Below are 16,589 nucleotides of genomic sequence, written 5' to 3'. Positions count from 1 at the left end.
CATCCTTAATCAGGCCTCTGTCACATACCTTAAATGCCTTTACATTTGACATATTTTGATGCCATAATGCAACTTCAATACCTAGTTTGTGTGATCATGTCTAATTTCATCAATTTAGCATCTTCTCACTTCTTCCTTAGTGATTCCATTAACCTTTCCTCAATAACTACATATTGCATAACATCTCTTAAAAGCTCTAAGAGATTCAACACCCATTTTTTGAAACCATTTTATGATGTCAATGAACCAACTAGATGTGCGAATTTTTTTTTTTGTGATTCTTTTGTTGCTGACATTCAACATGCTTGTTAAAGGCCAATGTCTATGACACACATTATGATTACAAATATGGATCAATTCATGTCATCCATACTAAAACAAAAATCAAAACACTAGGTTTCTTGAAGCTCAATGATTATACTCATAATGCATGCAGTGGAATGATTTTTCAAATGGTTTACGAGCATGAAGTGGATGGATAGCTAACATGTGTTATTGTAGTCATGACTAAATTGTGTGTGTGTGTGTGTGTGTGAGAGAGAGAGAGAGAGTGTGTGTGTGAAGATATAACCTATTTTTTTAAAGTTATTAGAAGAGGCCAAATATGTGTTTATCTTTGATGATAGTTTGGTCATCAAGGCTTTCATATTCTATGAATTGTTTCCTCTCTTTGCTAAAAAATTGTTCCATGTCAAACATCCCCTCTCTTAGACCACATTTGAAGACAGTCTTCCAACAATAGTTTTCCTTTGACACACTTGGCGCATTCATTTTGGCCTTCAATCTTGCTTTAGTTTCAGTTACTTCACAAAGTTTCCATCAACATTACATAAACATCTACAAGTCAGCAACATGACCCATGGAACAAAGAAGCATCACAAAGAACTCTTGCCAAACTTGTACAGGGGGGATTTTAAAATGGTAAAACAAAAGGTTGAAATGAAAAACTACGCTTGTTTTGAAATTTCAGTCTTTGGATCTTCCATTAATTTGGCTATGTGATCATGTGGATGAGCAACAAGCATGCATAACGTTGTTGGCAATGGCTACATTCTTGTTAGAAGTACTTTAAAAGGTTCTGCAAACTTCCGAATTACTAAAAATCATGCCCAATGTAGTCATATGTGATGCATTCCAAAACCTATGCAGAAGACACTGGAGACATCTAGGACCAATAGTTGATACATCAAATCAAACCAATCACACAAGGAGGTTTCATTATGCACATGCAAACCCTCAAAACCTAGAAGTCTTAAATATCTTTAACAATAGATGCAATATACCTAATGTTCCTATAATATGCCTTTGCATTCAACTAAGTTATGCTTCTAAACATCTTCCATTATTGTTCCCTCCAATTTTATTGATCATAGAATGTAGCCTTCAGTGACCAAGGTGCATGGATTCCAAGTGCCCTTTGACTTGCATCAAGAGTATTATGATAACATTACACCATGATGATTCCATAGAAACTACATGTTTCCATAGAGAGCATATATTATGATGATTATTCCAACATCGTGATGGATTTCTGAACTCTCACTACAAGTATTTCCCTTGTTCAAGACTGAGATGCAATGATTCACTTCTTCATCTACAAGACCAATAGGCAATATCATACAAAACTCCCAACATTTGAAGTTTGAACAAGTCTCAAGGTGATAGATAGCCTTAGGGCCTAAAGAAGCCACAACCAAACACATGTAGCGTAAGTTTTATACTTCCTTTGTTTTAATATGTTCTAAGGCCATGATAATGTTGCCAAACCTTCCGATCACAGATGGTCATTGTTGAAATATCTTTGAATAAGCAAAGCACCGAAACCTTGCATTAGACTGCAAAAAAAGAAACATTATATCATGCCTTTTCACATCTTCTTAACATTCTCTATAAAGATTAGCATGAAAATATGGATCTACCAAGCTTTGAATGCAGAGGATCTCATTTTGGTTCACTCCATTCCTAAAACCCAACAATGAGAGGTTCCATTTGCCACCAAGTATTCTCTCTCTCTCTCTCAAGAAAAGAATTTACAATGTTATTAATTACTTCTGGTTTTAGAAAGGATTAAAATCTGATAATGTTGAATTAATTAGGAGGAGAATAGGCTCCTTAATTTGTGGGAATTTGGTTCTTAGATTTCCCTGGTTTTTACTGCTATTTTAAAACAGCCTGATTTGCTTATTATAGCTATGTAAAGGCTTAAGTTGTATGAGAAGTTGAGCAGAAGAAATTTCCTTTGTAATTCTGTTTTCCCTCTGACGTCTTTATTTTCATTCTTACCGCTTGTGCTAAAATATCATCAATATAATCTCCTGAGTTCGTCTGATTAAAATTATATATTGATTTTCTCCACTCTCATCTTCCTCTACTTTTTCTTACCATGCCAGAATAAGACATTATTGTACAAACACCTGTATTATGAATCCATCACATCGTAGCATCAACCACACTTCAGTGGTACACTCATTTTCCTGGGAAACGTGCTGTTTATTTTCTCAATCCCAATCAGGTTCATCCACGAACAAATTGGACATTAAGATGAATGCTGAAGCATTACTCTCATTAAGTTTAACCATATACTCAAAGGCGTGCCTACCCAAGTGTACAGCACCCCATTTTTGGCAAGCACCCAAAACAGTACGCCATCCCACCAGATCAGCAAGGAAAGGCATTTTCTCCAGCATATTGAGAGCTTCATATAGCTGCCCCGCACGTCCAAGAAGATCAATCAAACAGTTATGATGCTCAAGATTTGGAGTGATGCCATACTTTGTGCTCATGCCATCAAAATATTCTTGAGCTGTATCCAAAAGCCCGGCATGACTGCATACAGTCAGTATGCTCAGAAAGGTGACATCATCTGGTCTCATACCTTCCTTCTTCATCCTCTCAAACAGATGAAAAACACGGTTCACTTCCCCATGCCGAGCATAGGCATTGATAAATGTCGTCCATGTTACACTGTCTCTTGTTGGCATCGTAATAAAAATATGTTGGGCATCCATCATACTACCACATTTTGCATACATGTCAATGAGAGTGTTTGCAAGGTTCACATCAGAATGCTCAAGCCCATTGCCAGTAACCTTGAAGTGTATATCTTGACCCTTGTCGATGCATCCTAAGTTAGCACATGCATTCAAACTACACATAAATACAACGGTGTCAAGCAAGATCCCTTCACCTTGCATCTGATCCAAGCATTCTAGTGCTTCCACAGAATGCCCGTGCTCGGAATACCCTGAAATAAGTGAGGTCCATAAGACTACATCCTGAACAGGAAGCCCATCAAATATACATAGCGCTTCTGCAAATGCACCACATTTCGCATACATGTCAACCAATGCACTCGGGATTAGATCATCTTCTCCTAAACCTTCTTTGACAATATCAATATGCAGCCTCTGTCCCCTGTCCAAGGCTTCTATGGCACCACAAGCTTTCAAACAGGAAACATACGTGATTTGAGTACGAGATACATTTTCCACCTCCATCTGATCCAAACACATCAACGCTTTGTGGGAAAATCCATGTTCAATGTAACCTACAATGAGTGCATTCCATGAAGTAACTCCTCTACCTTGGAACTTATCAAAAACTTCCTGAGCTTCTATAAGGAACCCACATGCAGCATACATATCTACAAGTGTCGTACACACATATAAATTGCTCTCAAATTGCTTTCTTACAATTTCCGAATGCAAATCTCGGCCCATGTTAATGCACCCTACATTACCACATGCCTTCAAGCAGCAAACGTAAGTTACAGTATTTGGGGCCATCCCTTCACACTGCATTTTCTCGAGAAGATGCAATGCTTCTATACTAGGCCCATGCTCTGCGTACCCAGCAATGAGTGCATTCCATGACACAACATCCTGAAGAGGAAGCTCATCAAATACATCATGTGCTTCGACAACCCAACCACATTTAACATACATATCAAGCAAAATGGTGCCCAAGTAAAGATCTTCTTCAAATCCTTCCTTCACTATTTCAGCATGAATGTCCCAACCCTTCTCCAAAGATTGGAAGTCAGCACAACGTTTTACGAGGCCCGTGAATGTGTAGACACTTGGGTAGACATGATAGCTATACATTAGCTTGAAGATTTGAAATGCATGATGGAACTCGCCACACGCTAGGTACCCATGAATAAGGGCAGTCCATGAGTGTTCATTCAATTCGACAAGACGATTGAAGACTTGTTGAGCTTCAAACACATCCCGGGTTTCTACGAGCATAGGGACAATATAATTCCCTACAGCAGGATGGGCTTCGAGCCCATCAGCACACATTCGCATGTAAAGCATGTGAGCAAGATGAGGGCTCTTGTCCCTGCTGCACCTCTGAGACAAGAAGATGAGCTCTTTAATGTTAAGAGGGCCATCGAATTGTTCTAAACAGGATGTGATATCCTCCACTGGTCTCAGGGTAATTTCTGGTCCACAAATAATATGATTGTCGGGCTGAGATGAGACCCTATCTCTGACACAATGGTAGTGGCTGAGGGGCGCAGAGTGCTCATGGATTGGATCAATTGGAGAGGTAAGGGATGGACCGTGGTAGCTCAACGTCGTCATTGGGCTAATGGCCGTAGCAACGAATTATTGTTGGCATCACTATCGTCTCAGAAGAAAGGGAGAAATGAGATGTTCCAGCAGACAGACCTTTATCGAAAACGTCTTTTCTCTATGACTAGTAACTACTATCTGCTTCTTCTCTAATGAATGACCACAAACACACACACCTTCTCCGGACCTCCTCATGCGTTTTAATAAATTACACAATTGCTCTTGCTTTCTTTTTAATCAGCACGGTTATAACTTATAAGTAAGAATTTGGTTGAGAGGGTTAATTAGTAGCCCATAATATGACCGAACACCCACCAGTCTCGTCAATTACCTCTTGGTCGAGTTTCACTTGATGCCTCTTATCCCACCTACTCATTCCACTTTTGACAAAATTTAGATCATTCTTTATGTTGCGATATTTTATTCCGTGCCACATGTTCAAGAGTCGTATGCAGCCCAAATATCCAGAAAACAATCGAGAGGGTGTGATGCCCTATGTTATGCTATGCTATATGTAGTATGCTCTAAGGGAAGGAAGAGATCATGTGTGCTTTTATGACATTGTAAAGCAAACACCTACTTGAACGCCATGAGATGTGTACATACATAAATAAAGCTTACAGATTCAGAGTGCTTCTTGTCGGTTCACTTATATGTACAACTCACACGCCTAATGCGACCCATACGTACTTGCCCGCATACATACATGACGTAAGCATGATGATGAGGGGATGCAGAACAAAGTATTGCAGCATGAGGTCCGGTTGTGCAGGGCAGATTGTATAGCCTTCTTCAAGTCCTGCTCTGCATCCAGGGATGTGGAGGCTGGTTCTCGGTTGCATGCTGAGCTTACAGAAAAGGGCTTTCTTGAGAACTCGGATGTGTTCATTGCTACTGCCTTGGTCAATATGTATGGGAAATGTGGTATCTTTGCCAAAGCACAGGAAATATTTGACTCCATTGCCGTCCGTGATGTCATCTTGTGGACTGCCCTCATGTCAGGACATGTTGAATGTGGTCAGGATGACGAAGCAATAGATTGCATGGAGAAAATGCAACAGGAAGGCATCTCACCGAATGCTTTTACTTTTGTATGTGGTTTGAAAGCTTGTGGTAGCGTCAGATGTGCTGAAAAGCTGCGGACTCTTCATGCTGAGATTATGAAGAAAGGGTTGGAACATGAGATGCTCATTGGGAGCACCTTGGTTGATGTATATGCTAAATGTTGCATGGTTAAAACAGCAGCAGAAGTGTTTGATACGCTTGCGGTCCGATCAGACGTTGCTTGGACTGCATTAATGATGGGTTATATCGATCATGGACAGGCTCAGCAGGCCCTGGACTGTTTTGATCGGATGCAATATGATGGCATCCTTCCAGATGTTGTCACTTTCATTTGCACTTTAAAAGCTTGTGGCATTATCGGTGTAGGAGGTTCTGGGAAGGGCCAAATCATACATACTCAAATTGTTATGAAAGGTCTCCAAAGTGATTGTATGATTGGGAGTGCTTTGGTTTCTATGTATGCCAAATGTGGTCTATTTTATGAAGCAGAGGATGTATGTCATAAACTCGTTGATCAAGATGTGGTTTCATGGAATGCACTCATAGCAGGGTATGCTGCACATGGGCAAAGTGAGAAAATATTCTTTTGTCTGAAATGTATGCAATGTGAGGGTATATCACCAGATTTGATCACATATGTTTTTGGATTGAAGGCTTGTGGAAATATACAAGATAATGTGGAAATTCTAAAAATATTACATGCCAATGCTGTGACAAAAGGATTTGAAGCAGATCTACGTATCGGCATCTCATTGGTTGATGCTTATGCTAAATGTGGCTTTCTTGAAGAAGCACAACATGCGGTTGGCAGACTCCAAGTCTGTGAGGCATTCCCATGGACAGCATTGATGGCAGGATACAGTGAACATGGTTATGGTGGAAAGGCTCTTGATTGCTTGGAGAAAATGCAACTAAGTGGTATCCCATTCAATGAGGTTACATTAGTTTGCAGCTTGAAAACTTGTGGTAGTGTTGGATCTCTAACCAAGGGTAGGGAGATGCATGCTGATATAGCTAAGAAGGGGCTAGAAGAAGTGCACATTGTTGGTAATGCCTTGATTGATTTGTATTCCAAATCTGGGTTGCCCATGTCAGCACGTACAGTTTTTTTCAAGCTTCAAGTTCACGATTTAGTATCATGGAATGCACTACTGGCAGCATTTTCCCAGATGGGAGATATCATAAATGTTTCTCATTGTTTCTATCAACTCGTGATGGACGGCTTAGAACCAGATGTGGTCACATTCAGTATTATCCTCAGTGGATATAGTCATGCTGGCCTACAGAATGATGCAGTGATATTCCTTTACACTATTATGAAGAACTATTCCTTCTTGCCATCTTTGGAGCATTACACTTGCATAGTTGATCTCCTTGGGCGAGCAGGTCAAGTGAAAGAAGCCGTAATGATGGCTAGCATGATGCCAGTGCAACCAGGAACTTTAATGTGGCATTCTATCTTAGGAGCTTGCCAAAAATGGTACAATATGGAGCTTGGGAAATTAGCATTTGAACATGCACAACAACTGAATGAAAATGATTTGGGAGCATATTTATGTATGGCAAACATTCAGAAGAACATCCTAAGATAGCATGGTTCGAAATGACTTCTGAGAGATGTAACCTAAAATAAGATAGCATGGTTCGAAATAACTTCTGAGAGATGTAATCTAAAATAAAATATATGGTACAACTCTTAGATACAACGTTGTGCAAATGAATATCCTTTGAGAACGCAGCAATGCATCTGAAAGTGTATTATCTAAAACGATGAATTGTGGATGCTAGAGGAATTCTGAAGTGGCCAATGAGAACAAGAAGGTTACAACATCATGAATGCAGTAGTTACGTGATTCACATAAAATAAAGGCCTGAAACTGAAAATGGATGCAGTAGTTACATGATTCATATCTTTTAGGAGTTTCTATCCTAAGCTCAAATGAGAAGGCACTATACAGTTGTCATATGTTGCATACTGCAACGTGAAGTGCTCTTCATCATCAATCTTATGGAATTTGTACAATCCATGGTCACTATCACAATCTTTATTATCTATATCTCTTATGCTTCTTTCATGGCTAGGTAACCCTTGTGAAACTGATCGCTTGTCTTACCTACACAAACAGTATTTTTAATGGTTTGGTAAAACTTGCAAGAGCATGGTTGCTCATCTGTTACCTATGAGAATGTTAAGTGTATATCTAATTGGGTGCATTCCAGTATGATCCAGACTCACACTCCAATAAAAGAAATACAACAGTCAGATACAACTTATGACAAGTTAATACGAGGGAGACCTAGGTCGCAGTTACAGAGCTCTCCCCCCTTAAGATACACTATTGATGCAATTATAGCTGTTTGGTTGATTCAGTGGACTCGCTAACTTATTGGGTGTGTAGGTCAGCTCAATGTATGATTACATCGGCTAGGGATAGGGATTGATCTTGATGTTGCCATCCCTCGATAACAGAGGATCTGTCAAATATGTACGAGCCAGATGGAAGGTGACGATCATTTGTGAGAGTGACTATACTAATGTATGCAACAAGCATGTTACATTAGAGAATATTCATAGCATTTTGGTACAAATAGTTCTCTAAGAGGCATCGTATATTTCAAGCCATGTTGGCAATTAGCAAAAGAAGCCCATGGGTACAAAATGTAAAGATCTTAAGGAGCCACTTGAAAAGTAACAATGGAAAGTATGTCAATTGAAACTGAATGTATTTACTTGATGTCTTTCACTACAAATATTGGGCATACCCTCTCAGTCCAAATTATATAAATGATCTCTCAACAAATAAACTAGAGATCTCACAAATCAATTTTATAAGTGAACTTTCATGCGACTATACACAGCCCTGATTTTACTATTTTCTGTGCAAAAAGATACGTTTGAATATAAGCATGGAAATTTCCGCACAACAAAAATGCCTCACAGCCCAAGAAGATGTGGACATGTACACTTCTGCTGTACTTTGGGACTGATCTTCAGATGAAGATGCTCTTATTTGAATGGGTGAAAGAATGTGTTAGTGTAATCTCATATGTTAATCTAAGCAATCGCACTCCAAACAGCATCATCTCCTTCACCACAGCGCTGGTGCACATCCAACATTCTCTCAACAGAATTGCATATGCCACTACATGTCCAGTCAAATGAAGCTACACATGCAGTTCCTGCCTGAGCTTTCCATTCACAATCTGGCATGAAAAAATATGTAACCAAAATAAATTGACAAGGGTAAAAAATAAAATTGTGAAGGGTTTAGGGTAGTCAAATGAAGCTACACATGCATTTCCTGCCTGAGCCTTCCATTCACAATCTGGCATGAAAAAATATGTAACCAAAATAAATTGACAGGGGTAAAAAATAAAATTGTGAAGGGTTTAGGGTAGTCAAATGAAGCTACACATGCATTTCCTGCCTGAGCCTTCCATTCACAATGTGGCATGAAAAAATATGTAACCAAAATAAATTGACAGGGGTAAAAAAAAATTGTGAAGGGTTTAGGGTTTAGGGTTTGTTGTACAAAAATTTCTATTACATGGAGGTAGATTGGCAGTTTTGAGAACTCGGGTATTCTTGTAAGTACCCTAACAGTTAAGTGGAAACTCAATGTAAGGTACAACGGAGGACCAGCACATCCCTAACATGCATGCATGAATGAACACTAGAGCTTTTTCAGGCCTAGAAAGAAAAATAACCTGGAGGTGTTCCACAACAAAAGCTTTGATCATCAATTTGCTCCACATCCAAGCCAATGAACCATGCACCCACGGAGACATCTTCATTTGCATATTTGTGCAATATTTGCCTGTAGGAAATGAAGATCTTAATCATGATAACCTCTGGCATGGACAACACATAAGTCTGGTTTCCAAAGAACATACTGGTTAATCGATATATAGGTAGCAAGATCCTTTGAAACAACATACAACTGCCCTGTGGCATGCCTAAAATACTTGTTTCCATCCTCTCCGAATTTCTTGGCTCTGCAAAAATAGGATATGTATCAATCTAATAAGATACAATATCCACTGGTTGACTTTTGGAGAGGTACTTTCAGCTCAATGTTACAGCATACCTTTGAGAGAGAACTGGGCCTGACTTCATACATCCTATGTATACACGAGGCTTTGGCAGATACCTTGCTAATGTTGTCCCAAGTATCCCTGAGAGACAGATAGAAGTTGACATCATAATCGTTTCAGAAACTCCACAAAATGAGGAGAATAAGGTAGAAGGGATTGTGGCTGACTGGTTCAGGCTCTTTCCATGTAAGCCATAGATTAGGAGTCAACCCTCCCCTCAGTTGCTGCAAAGAAAGCAATTGAACCCCTAAGATAAAATGATGAATAGAGCACAATCTCACCTAAATTTACATGTACATCATCATCAACTTTCACATAGAAATCCGCATCCCACTTGGTTAATGCTGTGGAAAAAAATATCTTTGTTTTGGCAGACAATTCATGGTAGCCTTCAATATGTTCCTATCAATGTGAACATTGTTGCTGTAAGAGGTGAGCTAGTACTGAAACTGTGGGCAGTTGTAAAACTTGAGCATCATGTAAAACAGAGTAAATCAAATGATCTTGCAATTGCACACACTAATCTCAAGAAATCTCCATGCTGTGCCTCTTCTGCATCAATGGCACGATCCAAGATGCCGCCAGGCGTAGCACTAGTAATCGAGGAAAAAATTTAGCACCTCCACTTATACATACCCTCACTTACAGTCAAATCAAAGTGTATTTGTTGATTAGACAAGACATCAATAATCAGATGGCTTCACAAATGAAACCATCACAATGTACTTTACCTATGGCCAATAACAAATCGAACAATAATTCCCTTCTCTTGCTCAAGTTTCTTCAGTTTTTCACCTAATATATGAGAAATTAAAAAGAAAATGATAAGAGTGATGGCATTGTAACTTCACTGTTGTCATATTAGCAACATGTGCATACCTTGTGGCATCCATGTCTCTCGGACAGAGTTCCTTCTTTTTCTACTGCTGAATGCAGTGTTAATCCCAACCATGATGAAAGCTTTCTTTCTGTCTTCAGGATGCTCTAAAATAGGCTTTATCAGACTGGGGGAACCTGCCTGGGAAGAAGCCCTAGCTACAGCTAATTCCATTTCCAACATTGAAACTGATTTGTCCAGTGTCCTGCTCAAGATAATGAATGCATCTCAGATCAAATTTATTAATAATAACATTTCATTAAACAGAATTTCTATGAAAATTTGGAACATAATTTCAAATATCCGAAATACAATTATATAGCCTCAAACTCCCATTTATTAATGTTCCTCATTTGATATGGCAAAATATCAACAATTTTAATTTTATAGGAATTTGATCATCAGTGGAAGTTTTCATAGTCAACCATACAGCAAACAGACCCAGGTATGGAAGTACGGAGGAGTAGGGATCAAATCCCTCAGAAATACCATATGTGGCTTTAAACCATGTCATACAGCACCATAAAACCAAGAGAGGAAGTTTGCCACAAATAGCATAAGAAACTAGGAAGCAAAATATTAAGAAAGTACAATCATTGTTAAACATACTTACTACTTAAATATATCCATAGGTAAAGAACAAAAAAAAGACTCGTGCAGTCAAAACATCAAAAAACTAAATACATGGTAGTTATTTGCATTTGCAAATTGTTTCCAAAAAGAATCTGGATGCAGACATCCACATTTCCGCACCAGTGTGTATAGGAAAACCTATAGCTTTCTTAGCACTAATTTCCAAATAACCCCTACTACATCTTAATTAGTTAAAATCGGTTTTCATTTCATTATTCCAAATGTACCAAAAACACCTAAAATTAGCTAAATATCACTTGATAGCTTTATGTGTCTTAGATACTTCATCCAAAAGGTCTTGCCCTTGCATAGATGTTTCACTCTGATACCAAAAAATACAAAATAATAAGATCCAACAATGCCCAGCGCCCTAATTTCCCTCCTTCAAATCCAGAGATAAAAGTTTCACATACATGTTTTGAGTCGCAATTTTCATGAATATGCTGAATCTCCTCTTCATGTACTAATACTATCCTTTTATCATCTGCAACACCATGTTCTGAAGTTGTCCACGACCTGTAAAAGACTGCTAGTTTAAGATTTATGATAATTGATGGCTCTATTCATCTAACAAGTCCTTAAGTTTCCAATTGCAATCATATACATTGCATTTAACACTCAATGATTGAGCTATCCACAGAAACCATCTGAGAATTGAGTTTCAGTCCATAATGACGTCGTAATTCCTGGTTGTCTGCGAAGAGCTCTTGTTCCTGTTGGCTATTCCTCTCGGCTTCTTTGATGAAACGTTCTTTAGCCTCAGTGATAGAGACCTTTCTCGTTCTTCAGCAAGCATGCGCTTGAGGTCAGCTTCGCGACTCGCGGCTTGTTCCCGTAGTTGGCCAAGACTGTTGTGGTGGTTCTGTTCTGCCAGCTTGGCCAAAGCGATCTGGGCCTTTAGCTCCTCCTAATAGTCCCGAAGGGGAGGCCCTGTCTGGGTTGCCGCTTGCTGGATTCGGGGAGAGGGTTCCTTGTCTGTCTGTATAGATCGTTTCATGACGGTCGGGGGTGGTGGCGTTTGTGTGGAGGCTTGGCTGGTTTGGGGGTGCGGGCTGATATCTGCCCGTGACGATGGCTCACTTGTCTGTACCGAGTTCGTGAGTGTGCTGGCATCGAACGTGGCTACCATGGGGTGGGTGGTGTCGTCTTTGTGTGCGTCAGTACCTTCAGCACTCGGGCTCGGGTTCGGAAGAGTGGCTGGAGAGACAACGTCACTCGGCGCAGGGAGGCTTAAGGGCGGTTGTTCTGGATGTTGCTGCTTGAATGTCGCTAGTTTCTCTCGGCGGCTTGCCATAGCTCGGTAGCCTGTTTGGCTTGCCGATGCGCCATTTTGATAAGTCGGGCCATGTCCTTGGCTGCCCGAGTAGTGTCGTGCAGATTGGGATATGCCTCGACTAAGGCCATGTTCAGATCTGGTAGTTCCATGAGGAGCGAAGCATTCTGTGCTTGCTTCTTCCGTCCTATCTTCTGTAAGGCTCGATCCTCGTGAGGTTCGATTTCACCCATTAGAGCGCGTTGAATCATCTTTGTTTCGGCGTGCTCCTCGGCCATACGAGTGGCGGCAGCTACTTGGGCGCGCGCGAGGAAATCCATTAACTCATATGTTGTGCCCAGTCAAAGTAGTGCACTGAACTCGTATGCCTCCGCGGGAGATCTTTGTAACCGAGGACTTCCTCCTATGATATCTGTGTGGTTTGTGCATGCTCGATCCTATTGACTTGGAGCCATAACTCCACTGGTACCATGTCCGTGGAGATTGGGCTAGCCTCTTTTGATTTCTGATGATGGTCGCCCTCGGTTTCTATGGTTGCCTCTCGAATGATGCGACGTCTTTTTGGCGGCTGATGCTGTGCGTCCGGGGCCGGTGATGTTGGCTCCTCGACCTGTTTCCTCTTTTGCTGCCGGATGGCCGAGGGTTGCTGGCCTGTGGGCCATGGGCTCGGTTGTGGAGAGTTCATTGATGTCCTTGGTGGTTTCTGGCGTATGGTAACATCCTCGGGGATGGGCTCCTCGGCCTTGTCCCATTTGACACGGGTCGCTGTGACTGCCCGTTGTTTTTTGTGTTTTTGGTGGGGGTGGTGCCGAGGCGGAAGTGGGGTTCCGAACGCCTGAGGGAGGTGGGGAAGGCGAGGGATCTTCCCATTCGTCCTAGGTTATCGCCAAAATCTTCTCCCGTTGTTTCCTTGGTGGTGATGGAGAGGTCAGGATGCGTCGAGGGGAAACCGAAGGAGGTGGGTAGAGGACTATGAGGAAGTGATTGATCACAAGCAACAAACGCTTACCGGTTTGGAAGGATTCGAGCGCCGCGCGGACTCCTTCGCCGGTGATGATTCCCCAATCGATTTTGTTTCCCTCGTATGCACTGATAATGATCGCTGCTTTGTTTTGTGGCATACTTGTAGGGTTGGTATGTACGAACGTGTACTCCATCAGGATGCGAGCGATTTCTCCGAATGCCTTGTTGGATCCACTGTAGGTGCGATAGGCCTTACCAGATATGGAATACGCACCAAAGTATTCCTTCAGGGTCGTGGAAGGGGGAATCTCTACTTCATGATCACCTCCTCGCTTCAAGTCCAAGGCAACACGAATCATATTGTTGTTGACTGTGTCTGAGTGGATTCAGTGTGCGGCCGCTTGGGCATCAGGGCGTGCATGGGCATCGATCACCTTTAAATAACCACCTAATCCTTGTTCCTGAAGCCAGGAGCGGGTTTCCTGTGAAGCTGCAAGAGGCATAATAGACTCGGGGTTCTATTGTGTGGAAGATTAGGGAAGGAGGATGAGACCAAGCCGAGACAGAGTGAGGGAAGGAGATGGTTGTGGTGCGGTAGAGGGGCTACGAGGACAAGAGAGGGCTTGTGAGCAAGAGTGGTGGGAGCGATGAAAGCGTTGAGAGCAAGAGGAGGCTTGAGAGCGTGGGAGCAATGAAGGCTGGGTGTGCAAGAAAGCGTCTGTGTGTGGGATGGGCTTGGGGTAACTGTTTTTTAGCGAACGCCTAGGGTTTTGTGCATGAAGAGGAGCCTGGAGATTCTTGGTCGTGGATGCCATAATAGGATATTATGGCCACGTGTCCTAGGGAGTTAGTGATGTGCCTTGGATGCTGTGCATGTGCCTTTAAATACTTAAGTGTGTGAAAGTGACTAGTGTGTGCCTCTAAACATGACGCGATTTGGGTGATGTGGTAGTGGTTTAGATGGAACTAACTAATTGCTAAAACTATGCCTAATCCTACCTAATGTACACTTTGGAATGTTGGCGGGTTCTTACCGAGGGGGACGCGTGGCCTCCTTCGTGGCATTGTCCGTGCCGTGAGACTCGGCGAAAGGGTTGGCTGGGGTATTTCCTTGGTACGGTCGCAGTCGGAATCCATTCACCCAGCTTTTGACAATTTCCCTGGCCAGGGTGCTGAGCTGGAACGTGCCATTAAACTTGTCAATAATCCAGAAGGGGCCGGTCCATCGAAATCGTAACTTCCCTGGCATGGCACCGAGTCGTGTCTGGAAAACAAGGACTGGTTTGCCGGTGGTTAGTTCTTGTTCCAATCCTTTCCGATGTCGGTCCACAAAGGCTTTCTGTTGTTGTTGGCGCTGTTCAAGTTGGGCCATGCTCGCTACTCGGTCCTTGCCAAGTTTGAGGAGTTGTTCCAGCCTAAATTGGTCGGATTGGGCCTTGGGGAGCCTTGCTTTAACTTGAACTCCTCGGAGACTCGGAACTTGGAACTCGATGGGCATAACGGCTTCGAGACCAAAAGCCATCCGAAAGGGGGTGGATTGAATGCTCGTTTTGAATGTAGTGCGATAAGCCCATAGTGCACTCTGGAGCTTGTCATCCCAATTGGTGTGGTTCTCATTGACGATCTTCTTCAGGATTGTTTGGAGATTTTTGTTAGTCGATTCTGCCAATCCGTTTGCCTGCAGGTAGTATGGTGTACTTTTCTTATGTACAACCGCGTAGTGTGTCGTAAGCTCGCGTATTATATGGTTTATAAAGTGCCCACCTTGGTCACTAACGAGCTCTATTGGGCATCCATAACGGCACCATAGATGTTCGTACACGAATTTGGCCGTGGATGTTGCCGTGTTGTCTTGTAAAGCCTTTGCCTCGACCCATTTTGTGCAGTAGTCCGTGGCCACGATGATATACTTATTACCGGTTCGGGCTGCGACTGGTTTGAAGGGTCCCACAAAATCTAAGCCCCATTTTTGAAATGGTTCCAATGGAAGAATGGGTTGTTGTGGCATTCAAACTTGTTCCATCGGCTGTCCCAACCGTTGGCACAAGTTGCACTGTCGACAGAACTCGTGGGCATCCTTTTTCATTGTAGGCCACCATAACCCACTCTGCCATACTTTCCTTGCCGTGGACTCTCCGGCGTAGTGTCCACCGGCGATTCCTAGGTGGGCCTCTTGGAGGATGGCCTTCTTCTCGAATTGTCGAATTGCCTGGCGCCATATTCCATCCGAGCCTTTGTGGTAGAGGATGTCGGAAATGAGACAAAAGTTTTGGCTTCGTACTGCGAGTCGTTTCCGTGCATCGAGGGCCATGTGGTCGGGAGGCAGGCTAGTACTAAGGAAATGGATCATCTCCGTGATCCATTCATCTTCTTTGTCGTCTGGCAGCGTTGTGAGATTAAATAGGCTGGCATCGGGTAAATCGTTATACGTGGACCCGGCAGGGTCCCTTGACTCGAGGCGGCGGCTTTGGTAGTCAACGATGGCGTGTTAGAATTCGGGTCGATGCTGTATATGAAAATCAAACTCTTGTAATAGGTGCATCCATCGAGGCAGTCGACCTATCAGGGCTTGTTTACTGACCAGGTAAAGGAGGGCCGAGTGATCGACGTGAAATGTGAATTTTCGGCCTAAGAGGTAATGCCGATATTTACTGATGCTGTAGATCATACAAAGGGCCTCTCGTTCGGTGGTTGAATAGTTCTTTTCCACGGCTGAGAGACGTCAGCTAACATAAAACACTAGCGAATACCAATTTGGGGGCGTGCATTGCATAAATGCGCTCCCGATGGCGATATCTGATGCGTCCACGAAGTCGTGAAAGGGTTCCAACCATATCAGGGGCTATACAACTGGGGCATGCGAGAGCATTAATTTCAAAGCTTGGTAAGCCTCGTCCTCGATTGAAGTCCATTGAAAGGGAAGTCGATGCACTGCCGCGTGTAGTGGTGTCGAAAAAACGGCCAGGTGGCATATCATCCGGCTGTGCCATCTGATTTGTCCCAGAAATCGGCTGAGGGCCTTTGCATTCGAGGGTGCGGGGGCGTTTAGGATGGCTTGTACTTTATCCGAGTCCATGGCGATACCTTCTTGACTGACGATATGCCC

The 16,589-nt window shown here is 42.4% G+C and overlaps 3 protein-coding genes across 3 annotated transcripts; 1 reads left to right on the top strand and 2 right to left on the bottom strand.

The window, feature by feature from the left end:
- Positions 1-1,310: 1,310 nt before the first annotated feature.
- On the bottom strand, positions 1,311-4,719 carry LOC147851226 (pentatricopeptide repeat-containing protein At5g27110-like). The gene has a single exon (XM_087336059.1). The coding sequence runs from the start codon at positions 4,584-4,586 to the stop codon at positions 2,499-2,501; it is 2,088 nt and encodes a 695-aa protein (XP_087192185.1). The 5' UTR covers positions 4,587-4,719; the 3' UTR covers positions 1,311-2,498.
- Positions 4,720-4,865: 146 nt separating this feature from the next.
- LOC147851225 (pentatricopeptide repeat-containing protein At4g13650-like) lies at positions 4,866-8,158 on the top strand. The gene is made up of 2 exons (XM_087336060.1): positions 4,866-7,261; positions 7,306-8,158. Exon 1 carries the CDS (start codon positions 5,309-5,311, stop codon positions 7,232-7,234), a length of 1,926 nt encoding a protein of 641 aa, XP_087192186.1. The 5' UTR covers positions 4,866-5,308; the 3' UTR covers positions 7,235-7,261; positions 7,306-8,158.
- A 187-nt stretch (positions 8,159-8,345) lies between these two features.
- LOC147851224 (beta-1,6-galactosyltransferase GALT31A-like) lies at positions 8,346-14,981 on the bottom strand. Its single transcript, XM_087335979.1, has 11 exons — positions 14,518-14,981; positions 11,661-11,763; positions 11,505-11,569; positions 10,617-10,819; positions 10,469-10,532; positions 10,258-10,330; positions 10,019-10,139; positions 9,724-9,818; positions 9,537-9,631; positions 9,351-9,460; positions 8,346-8,846 (listed from the first exon to the last, which is right to left on the bottom strand). The coding sequence occupies exons 1-11, from the start codon at positions 14,979-14,981 to the stop codon at positions 8,698-8,700; spliced, it is 1,542 nt and encodes a 513-aa protein (XP_087192105.1). The 3' UTR covers positions 8,346-8,697.
- Positions 14,982-16,589: the final 1,608 nt, after the last annotated feature.

This window comes from Azolla caroliniana, unplaced genomic scaffold (assembly GCF_043228905.1).
Source record: "Azolla caroliniana isolate FFs.n. ecotype wild unplaced genomic scaffold, voAzoCaro1.0.p SCAF_20, whole genome shotgun sequence".
NCBI lineage: Eukaryota > Viridiplantae > Streptophyta > Polypodiopsida > Salviniales > Salviniaceae > Azolla > Azolla caroliniana.
The sequence above is the reverse complement of the archived record's forward strand: the minus strand, read 5'-3'. Positions and strand labels throughout refer to the sequence as shown.